The 14,819-nt window shown below is 38.5% G+C and overlaps 1 protein-coding gene across 2 annotated transcripts in view; it reads right to left on the bottom strand.

The window, feature by feature from the left end:
* The window catches only part of psap (prosaposin), a 15,685-nt gene extending 866 nt beyond the window's left edge, over positions 1 to 14,819 (bottom strand). Inside the window, exons 1-13 of one of the 2 annotated variants that reach the window (XM_067386728.1) lie at positions 14,665 to 14,819; positions 10,003 to 10,136; positions 9,843 to 9,917; positions 9,635 to 9,760; positions 7,488 to 7,673; positions 7,193 to 7,336; positions 7,020 to 7,076; positions 4,184 to 4,336; positions 3,984 to 4,076; positions 1,843 to 2,020; positions 1,571 to 1,734; positions 265 to 345; positions 61 to 168 (exon numbers count right to left, since the gene is read on the bottom strand). In XM_067386728.1, the coding sequence (XP_067242829.1) occupies positions 61 to 168; positions 265 to 345; positions 1,571 to 1,734; positions 1,843 to 2,020; positions 3,984 to 4,076; positions 4,184 to 4,336; positions 7,020 to 7,076; positions 7,193 to 7,336; positions 7,488 to 7,673; positions 9,635 to 9,760; positions 9,843 to 9,917; positions 10,003 to 10,136; positions 14,665 to 14,698 (1,533 nt within the window). In that variant the 5' untranslated portion in view covers positions 14,699 to 14,819. The remainder of the gene's footprint in view (positions 1 to 60; positions 169 to 264; positions 346 to 1,570; positions 1,735 to 1,842; positions 2,021 to 3,983; positions 4,077 to 4,183; positions 4,337 to 7,019; positions 7,077 to 7,192; positions 7,337 to 7,487; positions 7,674 to 9,634; positions 9,761 to 9,842; positions 9,918 to 10,002; positions 10,137 to 14,664) is intronic. The other variant, XM_067386729.1, reaches the window with a different exon arrangement.

Genomic DNA, 14,819 nt, shown 5'->3' with positions numbered 1-14,819 from the left:
ATCTTTATATGCTCAAAACATAAATTGGCATCTTCTGTAATGCAGAAAGACAAAACTCACATTACAGCGAGAAGCAGTCTCCACATTCTTACACCAGAATGCTGGCCCCCAGCTGCACTGCTCCAATCCCAGCAGCCTCTGCACTGCCTCAGGACATGCTCCCAGCTTCTGTATCCAGAAGGGAGAGAAAAAGAGAATAAGGCTCAGTCTAGGCTCACCATTTGATGGCACGATTTGAGCTTGAGAGTGCTGTGTAAATCTTACCATGCACACAAAGTCAGGGTCGAGCGCCTGGAGCATCAGCTGCACCAGCATAGGCTCGTACTGCTCAACGAGCTGGTTGCACTGCAGGGAGGAGGACAGCACATGGTCAGTCACATACACAGAATGTCACGGTGAGGAAATGTTCACTTGTATATTAACTTGCATCAACACTGGTATTTACTGATAACACAGTAGGAAGTGAATCGCATTTGAATGAGCGCTCACTTTTAACTTTTGCTTTAGCAAATCACACATACTCTGTATAGAGGCCTATAAGGACGCTGTAATCAGGAGCTGTTCTCCCAATCCTGCCATTGTCTTGTCGGTCATCTCCTTACTCTTGTACCATAAGTGAAATCTGACTCCTGCTGAAACTCTGAAAGCGTCTGCTTCACTCAGCACAAGCTGCAGTTTATATTTGTAGCGTCCGTTGTCCCACTGAACTAAATGGATTTTATTTTCCATTTTAAAAAAAAAAAAAAAAAAAAAAAAAAAATTGCCGCAGTGGGCAAGTAATGTAATGTGTGTACGACCAAACACCAACACCGACTACAACAGCAAGCCTAATACGCAGACAAACACTGATCTATTACTACAGGCCGATTCTCAACGCAGAACCAGCTTTGGCAAATCGGATGTCACAAATGAATTGTATACTGCATGTTTAGAGCCCTATGATTTATGCAACGTGGAAAGCACAGACTGAATCCAGTCATACGGAACGGAAATTTATTGTATAATTCAAAGGGAACTATATAATAAATGAAAATTGGGGTTGTACATGATCAAATCACGATATGGACTAGCGTCTGAATATCTCAAAAAAAAAAAAAAGACATGTGATGCTCTTATTTCAGACATTCAACATGAACTTCATCTCTAGATAATAATAATTAATAAATTATTATTATTATTATTATTATTATTATTATTATTATTATTATTATTATTATTATTATTATTATTATTATTATTATTATTATTATTATTATTAAACTTTTTAATTTTTACATTTTGATTAAATAAATTGTTAATGTATTATGCCTTCATTTGATTACCACAGATTTAATAATAAATCATAAATCCAGAAAAATTAAAACAATTTCTATTTAAAAAAAAAAAAAATATTGGGAAAAATAAAACCTATTTCACAGGGCCATACATGTTGGACAGCAGCTCAGTAGAAAGTTTGCTGAGAAATTTAAACTGAATTTGTATCATTTGTTGGAAGCCCTGCAAGTGTTGAGTATAGATGTAAGAAATGATATCCATTTACTGCAAGTGTGACACAAAAGGTTTGACTTGCCTCATCTTTGACTGAATCAGGCAGGAAGTTGCAGACCTTCCTCACGGCATCCTCGATCTCTGCCTGAGTGGCGTTCTGCTCCAGGATCCCATCCACATAACGCACTGCCATCTTACAGACATCACAGAAACCGCCTGCCTCAAATTGCTCCTTGTCCATTACAGCTTTACAAGACAGGAAAAATAAGAACAAGGCAATGTAAATTTCTTGCATCCAACATAGACAAAAAAATAAAAATTGATTATGCTGAATACATCATCATCAGCACTTACGGACATGGCTGACCCCATTGCAGAGCCCGAGGAAAGAGCAGACCGTTTTGGGATCGGCCTCCTGCACGAGCAGCTCAATGATGGCCTGCCCGTAGGTGTCAATAAGATCCTTGCACTGAGCCGTGAGCGAGGAGGGCAAAATATTACAGACTTTCTCCACAGCCTGCACAATCTCTTGCTAAAATTAACAAAATGGCAACAAATTAAACAGGAGAATGTTGTATACTTACAGATTTAAAGCAATGTGATAGTTCACCTAAAAATTAATGGGTTTGGAACGACATGAGGGTGAAATAAATTGACAATTTGACTCATCTTTGAAACGCAAATGAGGATATTTTTAAATGAAATGAGAGATTTGTCCCTCCATTGAAAGTCCATTCCAAACTTTTTCAGCTGCAAAAACGAATTCATAATGCATATGTAATATGAATTGAGTGATTTAAAAATCAAACTCTTCTGAAGAGACATCACTTTATATGTACCGATTTAGTTTGTTTTTATTCACATAAGCACTGGTCGACACATACAGCACATCAAATAATGTTAATATAAGCACAATCGTGCTTGATGCACAAAAACCAATGAGGCTTCGTAGTTTTGGGTCACTGGACTTTCAATGAGGGACAAATCCAGGGGCCTGCACCATGAAGCTGGTTTAGCAGGCTAACCAGATTAGTTTTAGGTTAGTTTACACCAACCCTTGTTTTTAGGTACCATGAATTCTTATACCAGTGTTCATCACCATAGTAATTTGTGCTCCACAGCTAATCTGTTGGGAGGCAGGTTTTGTACTGGGTAAGAGGGCAAACTGAAATTGGACCAATCAGCTGTCAGCAAAGTGAACATCTGCTGCAACAAGTCCCTGCTACCCATATCACACTTTCATGTGCACTCACTCCATAGTCAACCATGAGCTCAGGATCAACACCAGAGTTCACAGGAAGTTTATGAACCGCATCATGGAGTCAATGCCAATCCTGTAACAGGGCCTGTACCATGAAGCTAGCTGAACAAACTCTAAGCGTCACTAAAAATTGTTTTGAAGATTAACGAAAGTCTTATGTGTTTGGAATTACATAAGGTCTATCCCTTTAAGTCTGAAATGTGGCTTATCCAAGCATTATTCTAAGAATAATTTACAGAACTATATTGAAATATTAGTTGTCTTGTTTTGAGTATTTAATCCAAGTATTTCATATTATGAAGCAATTTTTCCACTGATGCCAGATGTGTTATGAATTTTTGGTTTGAGTTCAAATTATGGCGAGAAAAATACGAATATTTTAACTTAAAAAAACAAAACAATTTACTTGTACTGCGTTTTTGTTAGTGGTGGTGGTGATTCTTTGTTTTATGTGTGCTTTTTTTTGCAGGGGATTGTTGGCCAATTGCCTGGCTGCAAATCCAGCATCCATTACATTTTCATAAATCTGCTTTCTCTTCAGTTAATGAAGACTGTATTTCATCAGTCCCACTTGCTGATAAGGTCTCTTTGGCTTAAAACTTTTAAACCAGAAGTGTACCACTGGCTAAAAACTAAAATGTAGCTTTGTTAAGTTTTTCCCTTGTTTACTTCTTTAAATACCCTTTAGGGGAGTATCAAGGGTGCAAGTTGCTATACTGCGCGGGTTCGCTGCAACCTTACTTTCCCTAAGAAGATCAATAAACTGAACCTTGGTTCCAAACGCTGTAACTTTTGGATTACTTTATGCCATCACCACAAAATTTGATTCAAATGCAGTTCATATGTAGGGAAACTTCAACAAGGGAAAGAAATAAAAAAATAAATAATATAGTCCAACCTGAGTTATTGCATGTCAAATAAGATAAATATGTACATAAAATATATTTAAAATGTATAATTAGGTCTTATTCTCAACAGTTTCTCAGCATGAAAGTGTCCAAATGTATCTTTTCTATCAAACGATAACCTTTTGACTCTCCTTGCTATGGTTTTGGAATTATGAGTCTTTGCTTTTGTGTTTGTCACTTTAAAAATGCCTTTAAGAGCTAAAAGGGTTAATCAACCCTCGACATCTCATTGCTGTCTTGCTTACCAAATTTATTTCCATGTACTCCATTTGTTGCAGCCTCAATTTTTTTTAACACGTAAAATATCATCAACATTGGCTTCATACCTCAGATGTGTGATCCTCAATCATGCCCTCAAGTTCCTTCATCACAAACTCACAGATGGCACACTGAGGGGAGTCACGCACTCGCACCAGCTTCTGTCAAAACAAATGCATGTGCATCTAGAAAACATCTTGCATTTGGGGAATCCTTTAAACGGTTCCCTACTTCACTGTTAAGAATACAGAAGCTATAGGATTTGTACCTTAGCAGGCTTGGCTAGGGCAGGTGTTTCAATTTTGGTTGCAGGAAACATCTTGACAGCAGGGATGGATTTGGCAGGCATCAGAGTCTCCATGGGCACAGACTTTTTCTGAAGGGGACAGAAGCCAGCACGACCGCAGATGTCCTTGGGTTGCTAGAGGCATGGTAGGAGGCACAGACACATTCATTGAACAGCATGTCACCATGACGTGTCAACATAAGCAGAATCTCAGACATGCACTGACTGATATGCTTATAACATCTTCCAGGATGACATCATGCAGCATTCATTGCAACATTGAATAACTGATTATCCATGATACTGCTCCACATCATGCCCAATTTATCCCACATCACCCTGTCAGTCTAATGACTGCCATGCATACAAACAGGATTGTGTTCAAGTATGATGAATGGCAAAAGCTGCTGGTGGTTCACTTATTCATTCAATTCAACACTTTACCAAAATCGTGTTGAAACAAGAATGTTAAAACTAAGCTCAGAATCAATGAGAGAAAATATCAGTATCGATCCAGAAATATTTATCGCAAATCGAGAAACTATGTATTGTCCCAGGCTCCCAGCCCTAGTAATTAAGTAAAACTAAAGTGTTGCACATTTTATTGGTGAGCGATAAGAATGCATTTAAGATGTTTGCAATTTATTCAATTAAAAAGCACCACAATTAATAAGCAGTGGCACCTGTTACCCATTGACAAGCATTTACAGCATCAAAAAAAATAAACACATCAGGTAAAGCAAAAGTTTGTACCCACTTAAACGCTGGCCAAATACTTCATGCAAATAAAGGAGTGCAAATATTGTAAGCGTCGGTACTGGGACAGGCCCCAAGTCAAGATCCTCACAGAATGATTCAATCACTTAAGGAGTCAATTCAAGACAGATTCAAACCCATAAATTGACCCTGCGTCCCAATGTGCATACTATCAAGCCTAAATAATGTGTGAGATTAGAATGTGTGTGTCCCAAAACATAGTATGTTGAACAGTATGCCAAAAGTCCCCTGATGGTCTACTATTTCTGGTTTATTTTGTGGAAGTGTGGATCCATGCACACTAATATTGCGCTTTGGAGGATCATGTTCAGAACTACAAACACGAATAAAATGTTCAACTATAATATTTCATCTGCAACAACAATGTGAATTTATCTTTTTGGAAATGTTTTATATAATCTGGAAATATCCGTTTTAAATGCATCATTATGCAAAAATATGGAGAAGAGTTCCCTGCATGAAAAGACCCACAACTGGCAGATCAACATGGTACTTTTCTCTCCAATACAGTAGGAAAATAAATAATTTTGATTGATACTGATGGAGGATAATTAACCGGCCACTTTACGGTGTTAGCGGAAATGTGAAGTCTTATTTTTAATTGCCACTGAATGGTATTCAGGAAACAGGGGGCTTTAATGTCACTCCCATCCTTCTGGGGAAGAATGCAGATTGCAAACAGAACCAAAATGGCACAGAAATTAGTGATCTTTTGTTGTTGTGAAATATAAGTTACTGAATAAGAACCAGCACATAGTTCCCAACCCTACTCACAGGTAGTGTATTATGAGTGATGAGTGTTATGATAATGGATGATTAGTCTGGTACTACATCTACAAACAAGCATGAAACCCTCAAGGTTAGGGCTATTTTAAGAGCATGCGAGTGGCTACTCTACACAACAGCACAGATTAGCAATGGTCGCTTGGATTAGAAAACAGCACAAGTGATTAGCCACATGACAGATTAAAAGACAAACTAGGATGAGACTAGCAGCTCAAGAGAAACATACCTGCTCCTGAAGACCAGAGCAAACAAAACCGCAAGAGAAAAAAAAAAAAAAAAATGAAGGTGGGAATAAAGAATGGGGGGGGGGGGGAATAGACAAGTGATTAGAAATGCAAATAAAGCTGGCAGACAGGCAGTGTCTTAACAGGAAAGGGAACACAAGCAGCTTTGCTCACTTGATTGACCAAGTTTCCAACAAGCTCTACATATTAAAGGGGTCATATTTTAATAGCATTTTTCCCCTGAGTTTCACTTATAAACGTCAGTCATTTATGCCACATTTCTCAACAATTTTCCCACCCCGTCTTTGACCCTTTCAACAGGACGCTTTTTGCTGCTTGTGCCTCTTTGCGAAACAGGATTGTAGACTCAATCCCAACAGTCAATCATCCTGATCCTAAAAAAAAACTTCAGCTGCTCATTTGATCCACTGTCAAATGCACATTGCTGAAATGGGTAACACTTTACAATAAGTTTCCATTAGTTAGTGCATTTACTAACATTAAATAACAATGAGCAATATGTTTGTTACAGTATTTATTAATAGTCGTTACCTTTAGTTAATAACTGTTAATTGTTCAGGTTATCCCAAGTCCATTAAACATTAACAGATACAACATCGATTTAAATTAGTAAATGATGAAATTAACATTAACTATGATTAATCAATGTTTTAGATGTATTATTATTAATTACTGTAATATAGTTAACTAATGTTCACAAATGGAAGCCTATTATAAAGTGTTATCCTGAAAGTTTTATGTGGGCACCTGCAAGAGAGCTGCAAAAGAGTTTCATTCTGAAACTTATTCAACTTCTAACAAATGCTCTTTCAATGGGGAGAAAGTAGAGTTCTGGAAATTATGTACACTATGATAATAACATTAAATGATTCCTTATATGACCCCTTTAAAACTCACTGCGGTGTGCCACAAGAGAACCTTGAGCACCATTTTGATAATGGAGGATGGAAGAATGAAACCATTGAAATGCCTACACAAATAAGACATTTTAATTATGCAAAATTACTTACCATAGACATGAGCTGTTGAAAGACCAGTGGGCCATACTGGCTGATGTACTGCTTGCACTGTTAAAAAAAAAAAAAAAAAAAAATGATATGTACCGGACTAGCAATTCACACCAAATTAAGTTCTCTTTACGTTGAGCACACAAACCAAGTAAACCCAATTCTCATGTTCTCACCACATCAGACATGCCAGGTCCCAAAAGTTCACACTGGCTCTCCACTTGCGTGAGCAGAGCACTGATAAATGAGGCATTGGATTTGGCCTCCTCCTGAGTGTCAGTGAGGAACGTAACGCAGTCCTGGCACACATCTTTATCCATCTGCACACAAAAGAACACCAATCAGTTAGTGAACGTACAGGATGAGATGAATTCAATCATGTTTTAATCAGCAGCTGACAACACTGCATAACATTATTCAGGCTCAACACTTAGAATCCCCATTAAACATACAGGTGTGTGACAGCTTCACCTGTTTGGGGGTCTCCTTGACTTTCTCTTGGGGGTAGAGCAGCTGAGGGATGTTGAGCAGGAAGGGGTTGACACGCTGGTTCAGGTCCACTTGAGGGATCTCATTGGACATGAGCTGAGCTTTAGCCAGAGCTGCCTGCTGGGACACACACAGGCCCATGGCACCGCACACCACACCGGGGTCATCCTGCAAGAAGAAGGGAACACAGATGCATTGTAGAACATGATCAACACAAATAGGATCTGCAGCTGAATACACTGACCCCCTTCAGTTCTTTAAAGAGGATTGTGACTGATGCTTTGAATGAAAGATGAGGCTCAATAGGAAGGAAAGAGACCATTACACAAAGGCTGCTTTGTTGTTAGCCTAAAGCCTTTAGTTTGTCTATATGCATTTAGTTTCAGTTTTCCACAGTATATTTCAGCTGAGCAACTTCTCTAACTGGTGGTTTGATTGATTCTCTTAACAGGGTCATGGGTAGCTTAGTTCACCAGCATGTTTGAAAGTCGCTTATTTTTTTGGTTTTGTAAAAGCCACAATCAACTTTGATGAAGTAGTAATGAATAGAAATATTCTACTGTTGTACTCTACAGGGTCTGATTTAGTATCCAATGAGATAATACCATGGATTAAAAGTATCAGGAAGTTGTGTAAAAGAACAGCCAAAATGAATGTCTTCGTGTTTTTTTGATGCATGCCATCAACACTTTTCCTTTACAGAAAGGTGGTAAAAAGCTGGTTAACATTTGGTCACATGAAACTATAGAGGCTTTCGCACAGGAAGAACCTTTTCATAGTTCCTAGAACTTTTGGCAGAAGTACCTGCTTGTTGGCGTGTTCACACTGCAGGAACGATTTTAGTTCTAGAAACTCCTTTTGGGGGGGGAACTAATTTAGCCCTTACTTCAGAGTAGAGTCTAACCCAGCACAATAGGAACTACCAGGGATTCTAGTTTTGCAGTCTCCTGTATTTTGTTGTTCCGTCCCTTTAATTTTGTTTTCTACCGTTACCCCTTTTCCACCAAGGCAGTTTGAGTGCTGGTTCGGAGCCAGAGCCTAGTTTCAAATCAGTTCTTTGCCTTTTGGAAAAGTGGTTCGTAAGTAGCACCAAATCATTGCTGGGCTAGAAGTAAGAACCACTTGCATGAGGGGCTGGGGGCGGGGTTACCATGACCAACAAGAAACTTGAGACCGCCATTTTTGAAATAGCTAATCGAGCTAATAGCAGCTCGATTGTAATCTCCGTCTATATACAAATTACGGCGAGACGTGTTTGGATGCCAGTGTAGGTTCACAAAGCCATGAGCATCAACAGTAGTGAAACATCCGCGCTTGTTGATAGAAGGCTTGTTCAAGATGCATCGGAGCAGAGCGGACCGATTCGGCGGGTGCCGTGGGTCCACGGGAGCGTTTGCAGAGCATTTGACTCCTTGTGCTTTTGGATCGTTCTCATGGAGCTTTATTGTCATGCACCGATCGCTATGCGAGAAGCCGATGCATCTCAAACAAGCTTGGTATGTTTGTATTTGGCGCTGCGGTGCTAGCTTTACTGTGAAATATGAGACGTATACAGTGACATAAGTCCTGGCTCCAGTTGAACAAACTCAGAACAGGCACTAGCACTAGCTCTGAACTAGCACCTGGTTCATGCTGGTGGAAAGGGGGTATGTGAAACATCAGCCCAGACCAGTGTTGCCACCTTGTTGAACTACTGATTAAATGCAAAACAAATTCAATTCGTATGTGTGACCTGTGTACAAAATATGCACGGTTACAAAAAAATTAAAATAAAATACAATAAAATAAATGAATGTCAGGCAGCACATATACAATTTGTGACGAAATTTGCATCATGCGCACCGTTACGCAGACCCTTGCATATACGTAAAAACCACAGTATACTTTGGGCTTTATTTTAAGCAAATAACTGTTTAAATAAAGTTTATATCAAACATCCACAAAGTTAGGATTGTTCATTAGGTTTGTAACAGCATGAATCTTTGTCTTTCTGCTCAAAAAGCAGCAGCCTGTGTTGGAAAAGAGGTAATGAAAATGTATACGGAACACCCACCATGTACCAATCACAAACTTTCAACTAAAAGGGATATTGTTACCCAGTTAAAAGGGAATGGAAGTATTCAGCTCACCAGCTCTCCTTGGATGATGCCCATGAGAATGGGGAAGTAGTCGTCCACAATCTCCTTACACTGGCTAGCCAGGCCCTCATCAGGGATCAGTTGACAGGCCTTCTCCATGTATCCAAGGAGTTCGCTCTAGATTAAAACAAGAATTTAGACTTTGACCTCCATTAAAAGTACTCAAAACTCCACTGTTATCAATGTTATCAATGCATACCTCTGTGGCATTGTCCTTCAAAAGCTGCTCCACCACCATCAACACCTCTTTGCACAGATCACATGGCACAGATTTCTGCAAGAATGAATGTTCAATACACTTGGTGTTCATAAATTACACACTGGCATACTAAAGCGCTTCTGAGAATCCATCAACACACCATCTGAGGCTTGCTCCACACATTCTGTTGGCAGTGTTGGACGGCACCACAAAGAGAAGCAGTCTTGACATTCTGGCACCAATAGGGGGGACCGCGGGCACACTGCTCCGTACCCAACAGGGGACTCGCCACAGCTAACAAGAAAACAGATTCAGAACAGGTTCAGAACAGCTGCAATGGTCACAGACATGATGGCCTGCAATGAGTCATGACTTCACACAATGTGTTAAAAAAAAAAAAAACATTTAGAACATGTTTTGTATTGTAATTGGATTGTCATCAACATTGAATAAGGAAGCATCATCTATTCAATTTTCTGCTTTAACATTTTGTATACAAGTGAAATTACATCCTAGTGACTAATCACAGAAAAGACACTGGAAAAACCTGTTATTTGTTCTCCACTGAATTCTAATCAAGTAACATTTTAGAAGCAAATCTTAGCTGCCAAAAAACAAACCTTAGGCTTTCACAATCAATTTCTGGGCAAACAGAGCAAAGCTACTTTGCTTTAAAGAAATGACACTGGATTTAAAGAGAGGGGAAAGAGGAAGAGGGAAGAAGAAAAAAAAAAAAGAAAAAAAAAAAGTTCGTGCCTGGAAAGTCCCCAGAACTTAGGCCAGTTAATACCGATTCCACCAAGTACAATGCTTAATTACAGCTCCTTTAAAACTTCCCATGAAATGAAGAGTCAAATCAGGAATAAACAGACTCAAGTGAAGCCAGTGCCAGCAGATTTCTAGAGTTTCCACCTAGGGATGATAGGACTCTGTAGTCAGGAAAGCAGTTTTGGACAGATGTACATATCTGAAGGATTATTCCTCCTACTGCTGAATCACCATTTAAAAAAAAAGAAAAAAAAAAAGAAACATGCAGACTCCAGTCTGAAATTTGTAGGCAATCTCATCTGACATATGACACATGCACTGACAAAAACTAGAAGCGTGAGTCTTATGATCCAGCCTCTGTTTCCACCAGCTCAGCATCAGCCTTTATAGCTGACTGAACAAGACTAGTTGACACATTGCCCAGATGTGAAAGAGCAAGTGCACTTTTACCAAATGACTGACGATGTATTTTACTGTAATGAATTATGACAGTAATATTCATGAGTCAACATCACATGATTTATGAACTGTGCAATGCCCATGAGTAAACTTGAAATCATCCCTAATGGCCAAATCTCTTAAAACCAAAAGCAACAAACATGAAGTATCCAATAACCAATTAAACTGGGGATGGGTATTTGTCAATTTTTTTTTATTTCATCAAAGCTAATGGCCTTGTGGGTTGCACTTCAGGGGACCCGAGTTGGAGTTCTGGCTTGTGGTCCTTTCCCGAAATTAATTAAAACACTATTGTGAAAATTAACATTGTACATATTTCATGTCATTTTTATTTATCAATCAAAATATGACTAGAAAAATAACACTGCTGGATTATCAATGCATCAATTTTTTAACATTACAACAAAAATCTGCACAAAAGGATGTGAATGCGCACGTTAACTTGAATGTGCTTGTCTGAATGTGTAACTCCTGTCGTGGATGCGATCCTTCTGTAACAGGCAACTAAAGCACAAAGAATTTTCCACATTCTATTACAATAGAGTTCTCATTATAATGTTATGTAGGCTATGGCAGATTGGCGCTGTACATTTTACAATTAACTTTTCACGATCAAAGTGATTCTAAGGGTGATCCGGGTCGATAAAACCTTTATAGTTTAATCAGTAGTCTTTATAAAGGCCAGTCAGAAGAGCCGATCAGATGACACAAAACTCATGCAAATATTTCTATGCGCAGCCAAAATTGCTTTACTACATTCACTGGTCTGTCAGTTCTACAAGGTATCTGAAAAGGACAATAAATTTGCAACATCTTTGCAGATCTCACCCCCCATTGACTATCATAGTAGGAAAACTAAGTATTATGGTAGTTAATGGGGGGGCAAGATCTGTTACTGACATTCTTCCAAATATTTTCCTTAGCATTCAGCAGAACAAAGAAATTTATAAAGGTTTGGAACTGCTTAAGGGCGAGTAAATGACAATTTTCATTTTTATGGTGAACTATCCCTTTAAGTGATTAAACACTTGTGAAATAAGTTGCATGTGTAACAGTATATTGGATCTGTGCATTCAGCCTTAAAGCAACAGCAGCCAATTAACGTTAAACAACAAGACAAAAAAAAAAAAAACACTCCCTGCTCTTTAGTAGATTTATCAGGACTAATCTAGATTGAAAATGTATACAGTGAAGACTATGCAGTGCTGTTTTACATTTGATTACCTTTTGTTGATAAAGTCTGTTCTGTGGTTTTTATTTGCACCACCTATTTCACAGGAAAGCTATATTTGTTAAGCTGTACCTAATCACCTCCAAAAGAGGGAATGGAATACATGTTGCTTGCTAATAAGGCCCGGTCCCAAATGGCACACTTTATATGCACTTTTGCTCTTGTGGACTTGCGCATGTACGTTAAGTCCAGGAGACTGTAGGGTGCCCCATTTTTTCATTTTAGCTTTCAGAAGGTCCCAAATGGTTGATGCCATTTGGGACAGGGCCTTAAGAGTTGTCAATTCACTTGCTCATCTCATTTATTTCAGTGATTCGTATCATCCAATACTGCTTTCAGTGATCTGTAATTGGGGATCAGCCCCAAAAATCTTGATCAGAGCACCCTTAGATTTCAGATATCCCTGCACACTAACACCATCCAATCAGACCTTGGGTGTCGCACAAAATGCTGAATAACCAATCCAGAAAAAAAAAAAAAAAAAAGATTACCGTAACTTTAATTTTTTTTATGATCGATTGTCACAGTCAAAACTGAGTACTCATGCACATCCCTATGAAAAACATTGTTAAACCACCAGGGTTTCACTTCTGGTCTGCCACTGCAATCCTTATCAGTTGTCAAAAACAAATCAGAAACTGCCTAAAAACAAAAGCAATAAAAAGAGGTGAGAAAGTGCAGACAGTACAGATTATGGCAGAGCACTATGCAATAAACTTACGGCCCACTTTGAATGACCATGGTATTATTCAAATATGAAAGTGTTACACACCATAAAGTACTTACATTTTACCAACATATGATAAATGAGGAAAGAGGATTCAATAAAAGATCATTGCTAGACAGAAAACAGTCAACTCATTGTGAAATGGGTAGTTGACAGCATGTCAAGCAACGACATGAAACCTCTCTAAACAACATTTTTCCAATTCTCTCATAACAGCGTATGCGGTTTATGTGTATGCTCATATTATAAGACACTAATGGAATCAGTTTTTAAATTTCACTGGACTGAACAGCAAAAAGCTAAAACTGACAAGTACAAAATGGACATGAATCAAGCAAATCTTCATTAAGAAAATGGATTAAGAAAGTCTTTTTTTGATCAACTACATGAAATGCAGAAGTGATCCCAGTGATAAGTCAAGAGAAAACAGTCACATACTCAAAATGCCTTTACAATCACAGCACTAAAGTTTTATAAAAAGTCATGAGTCTGTTTGGCCAATAGTTTCCAGCTTCCTCTTGTGCAATTACTGAGAAAACTGCATATCAATGAGAAGTGAAAGATTCTGTAGTTGAGAGGCATATGTGGGTTTATTATTAAAACCATTTTTCACAAGCTATAAGCTCTATCTGACCACACTTATGAAAGACACCATGAAGGACTGTTCAGACCTCTGTGCTTCCATGAGCAGATCTTTCTGCAAATGATCAAGTTAAACTGAACCTTTAAACAAAAACCCTAAAGAGGAACACAGAAGAGGATGTGCATGTAGCACGGATCTGATCCCCTGGAAGCGAGAACAGAAGTCATTTTGAAGCCATGAGAAACAAAACTTGCTTGGATACAAACAACGCCGCATATGATTGGTCAGGTCTCAGAATAAAGGAAACTTGGGGTTAAAAGACAGTCTGAGTACATCAGCATCAGTGCAACGCTGATAAAAAGTGTTTCATTTACCGTGTCAACATCCAATGACTACTGTCAGAGATCAAGAGAACGAGATAAAGTTGATTAAATCATTTAAATCGATCAAGCACGAGATGGCCGTTAGTGATGCGTCGTAAGGCGGAAAAGATTGGCATTAAGTGCAAGAAGAGAAATTAAAATATAAGCAATACATTCATGATTACAACATATAGTAATTTATCCCAGTATTCATACTTACGTCGGTTTCAGACAAACTAATTTGTTAACATATATACTTTAGTTTTAGTCATAGTTTAAACAAATCTGCGCAACAAACGCATATATACGTATAAAAATACAGACACCGGCTGAGTCAACTAATTTTGGACAAAATATTTTAAAAACGTCATAAGACACTTATCGTGGGCTCAAGTCTGTTGCCTAACACTTAGCCAGTTAGCATAGCACGTCAACACTCGACGGACTTGCTAATAAACACACTGGTATACAACATTAATATCTCGGTTATTAGATAAGATTATTCTGTTCATGAAAGCCAGAATAAAGACCAAGTTAGGATGTGTATTTGAAGATAACACTTCCTCGACTTTCAGTAACCTACATGACATGTTTACCAAACACTTCCTCCGCCATTAACTGCGGCTATGACACATTTCTTACAACTAACACACACAGAATAAAGTGGAGGTTAGTAAAACCACATATATTACCCGTGGAGATAAAAAGAAGCGTGAGAAGCATCATGACTTCGGAAACGCTACTTTCAAACAGCAATGTCGTGTTTTGAGTCTCGTCTGGGTCGGATGATGGTGTTTGTGCTGCAATGAATCGTTAGGTCGTGTGATGAGGCTTTATGCTGATCTCA

Source organism: Chanodichthys erythropterus, chromosome 5 (assembly GCF_024489055.1).
Source record: "Chanodichthys erythropterus isolate Z2021 chromosome 5, ASM2448905v1, whole genome shotgun sequence".
Taxonomy (NCBI): Eukaryota; Metazoa; Chordata; class Actinopteri; order Cypriniformes; family Xenocyprididae; genus Chanodichthys; species Chanodichthys erythropterus.
This window is presented reverse-complemented; position numbering and strand designations above follow the sequence as displayed.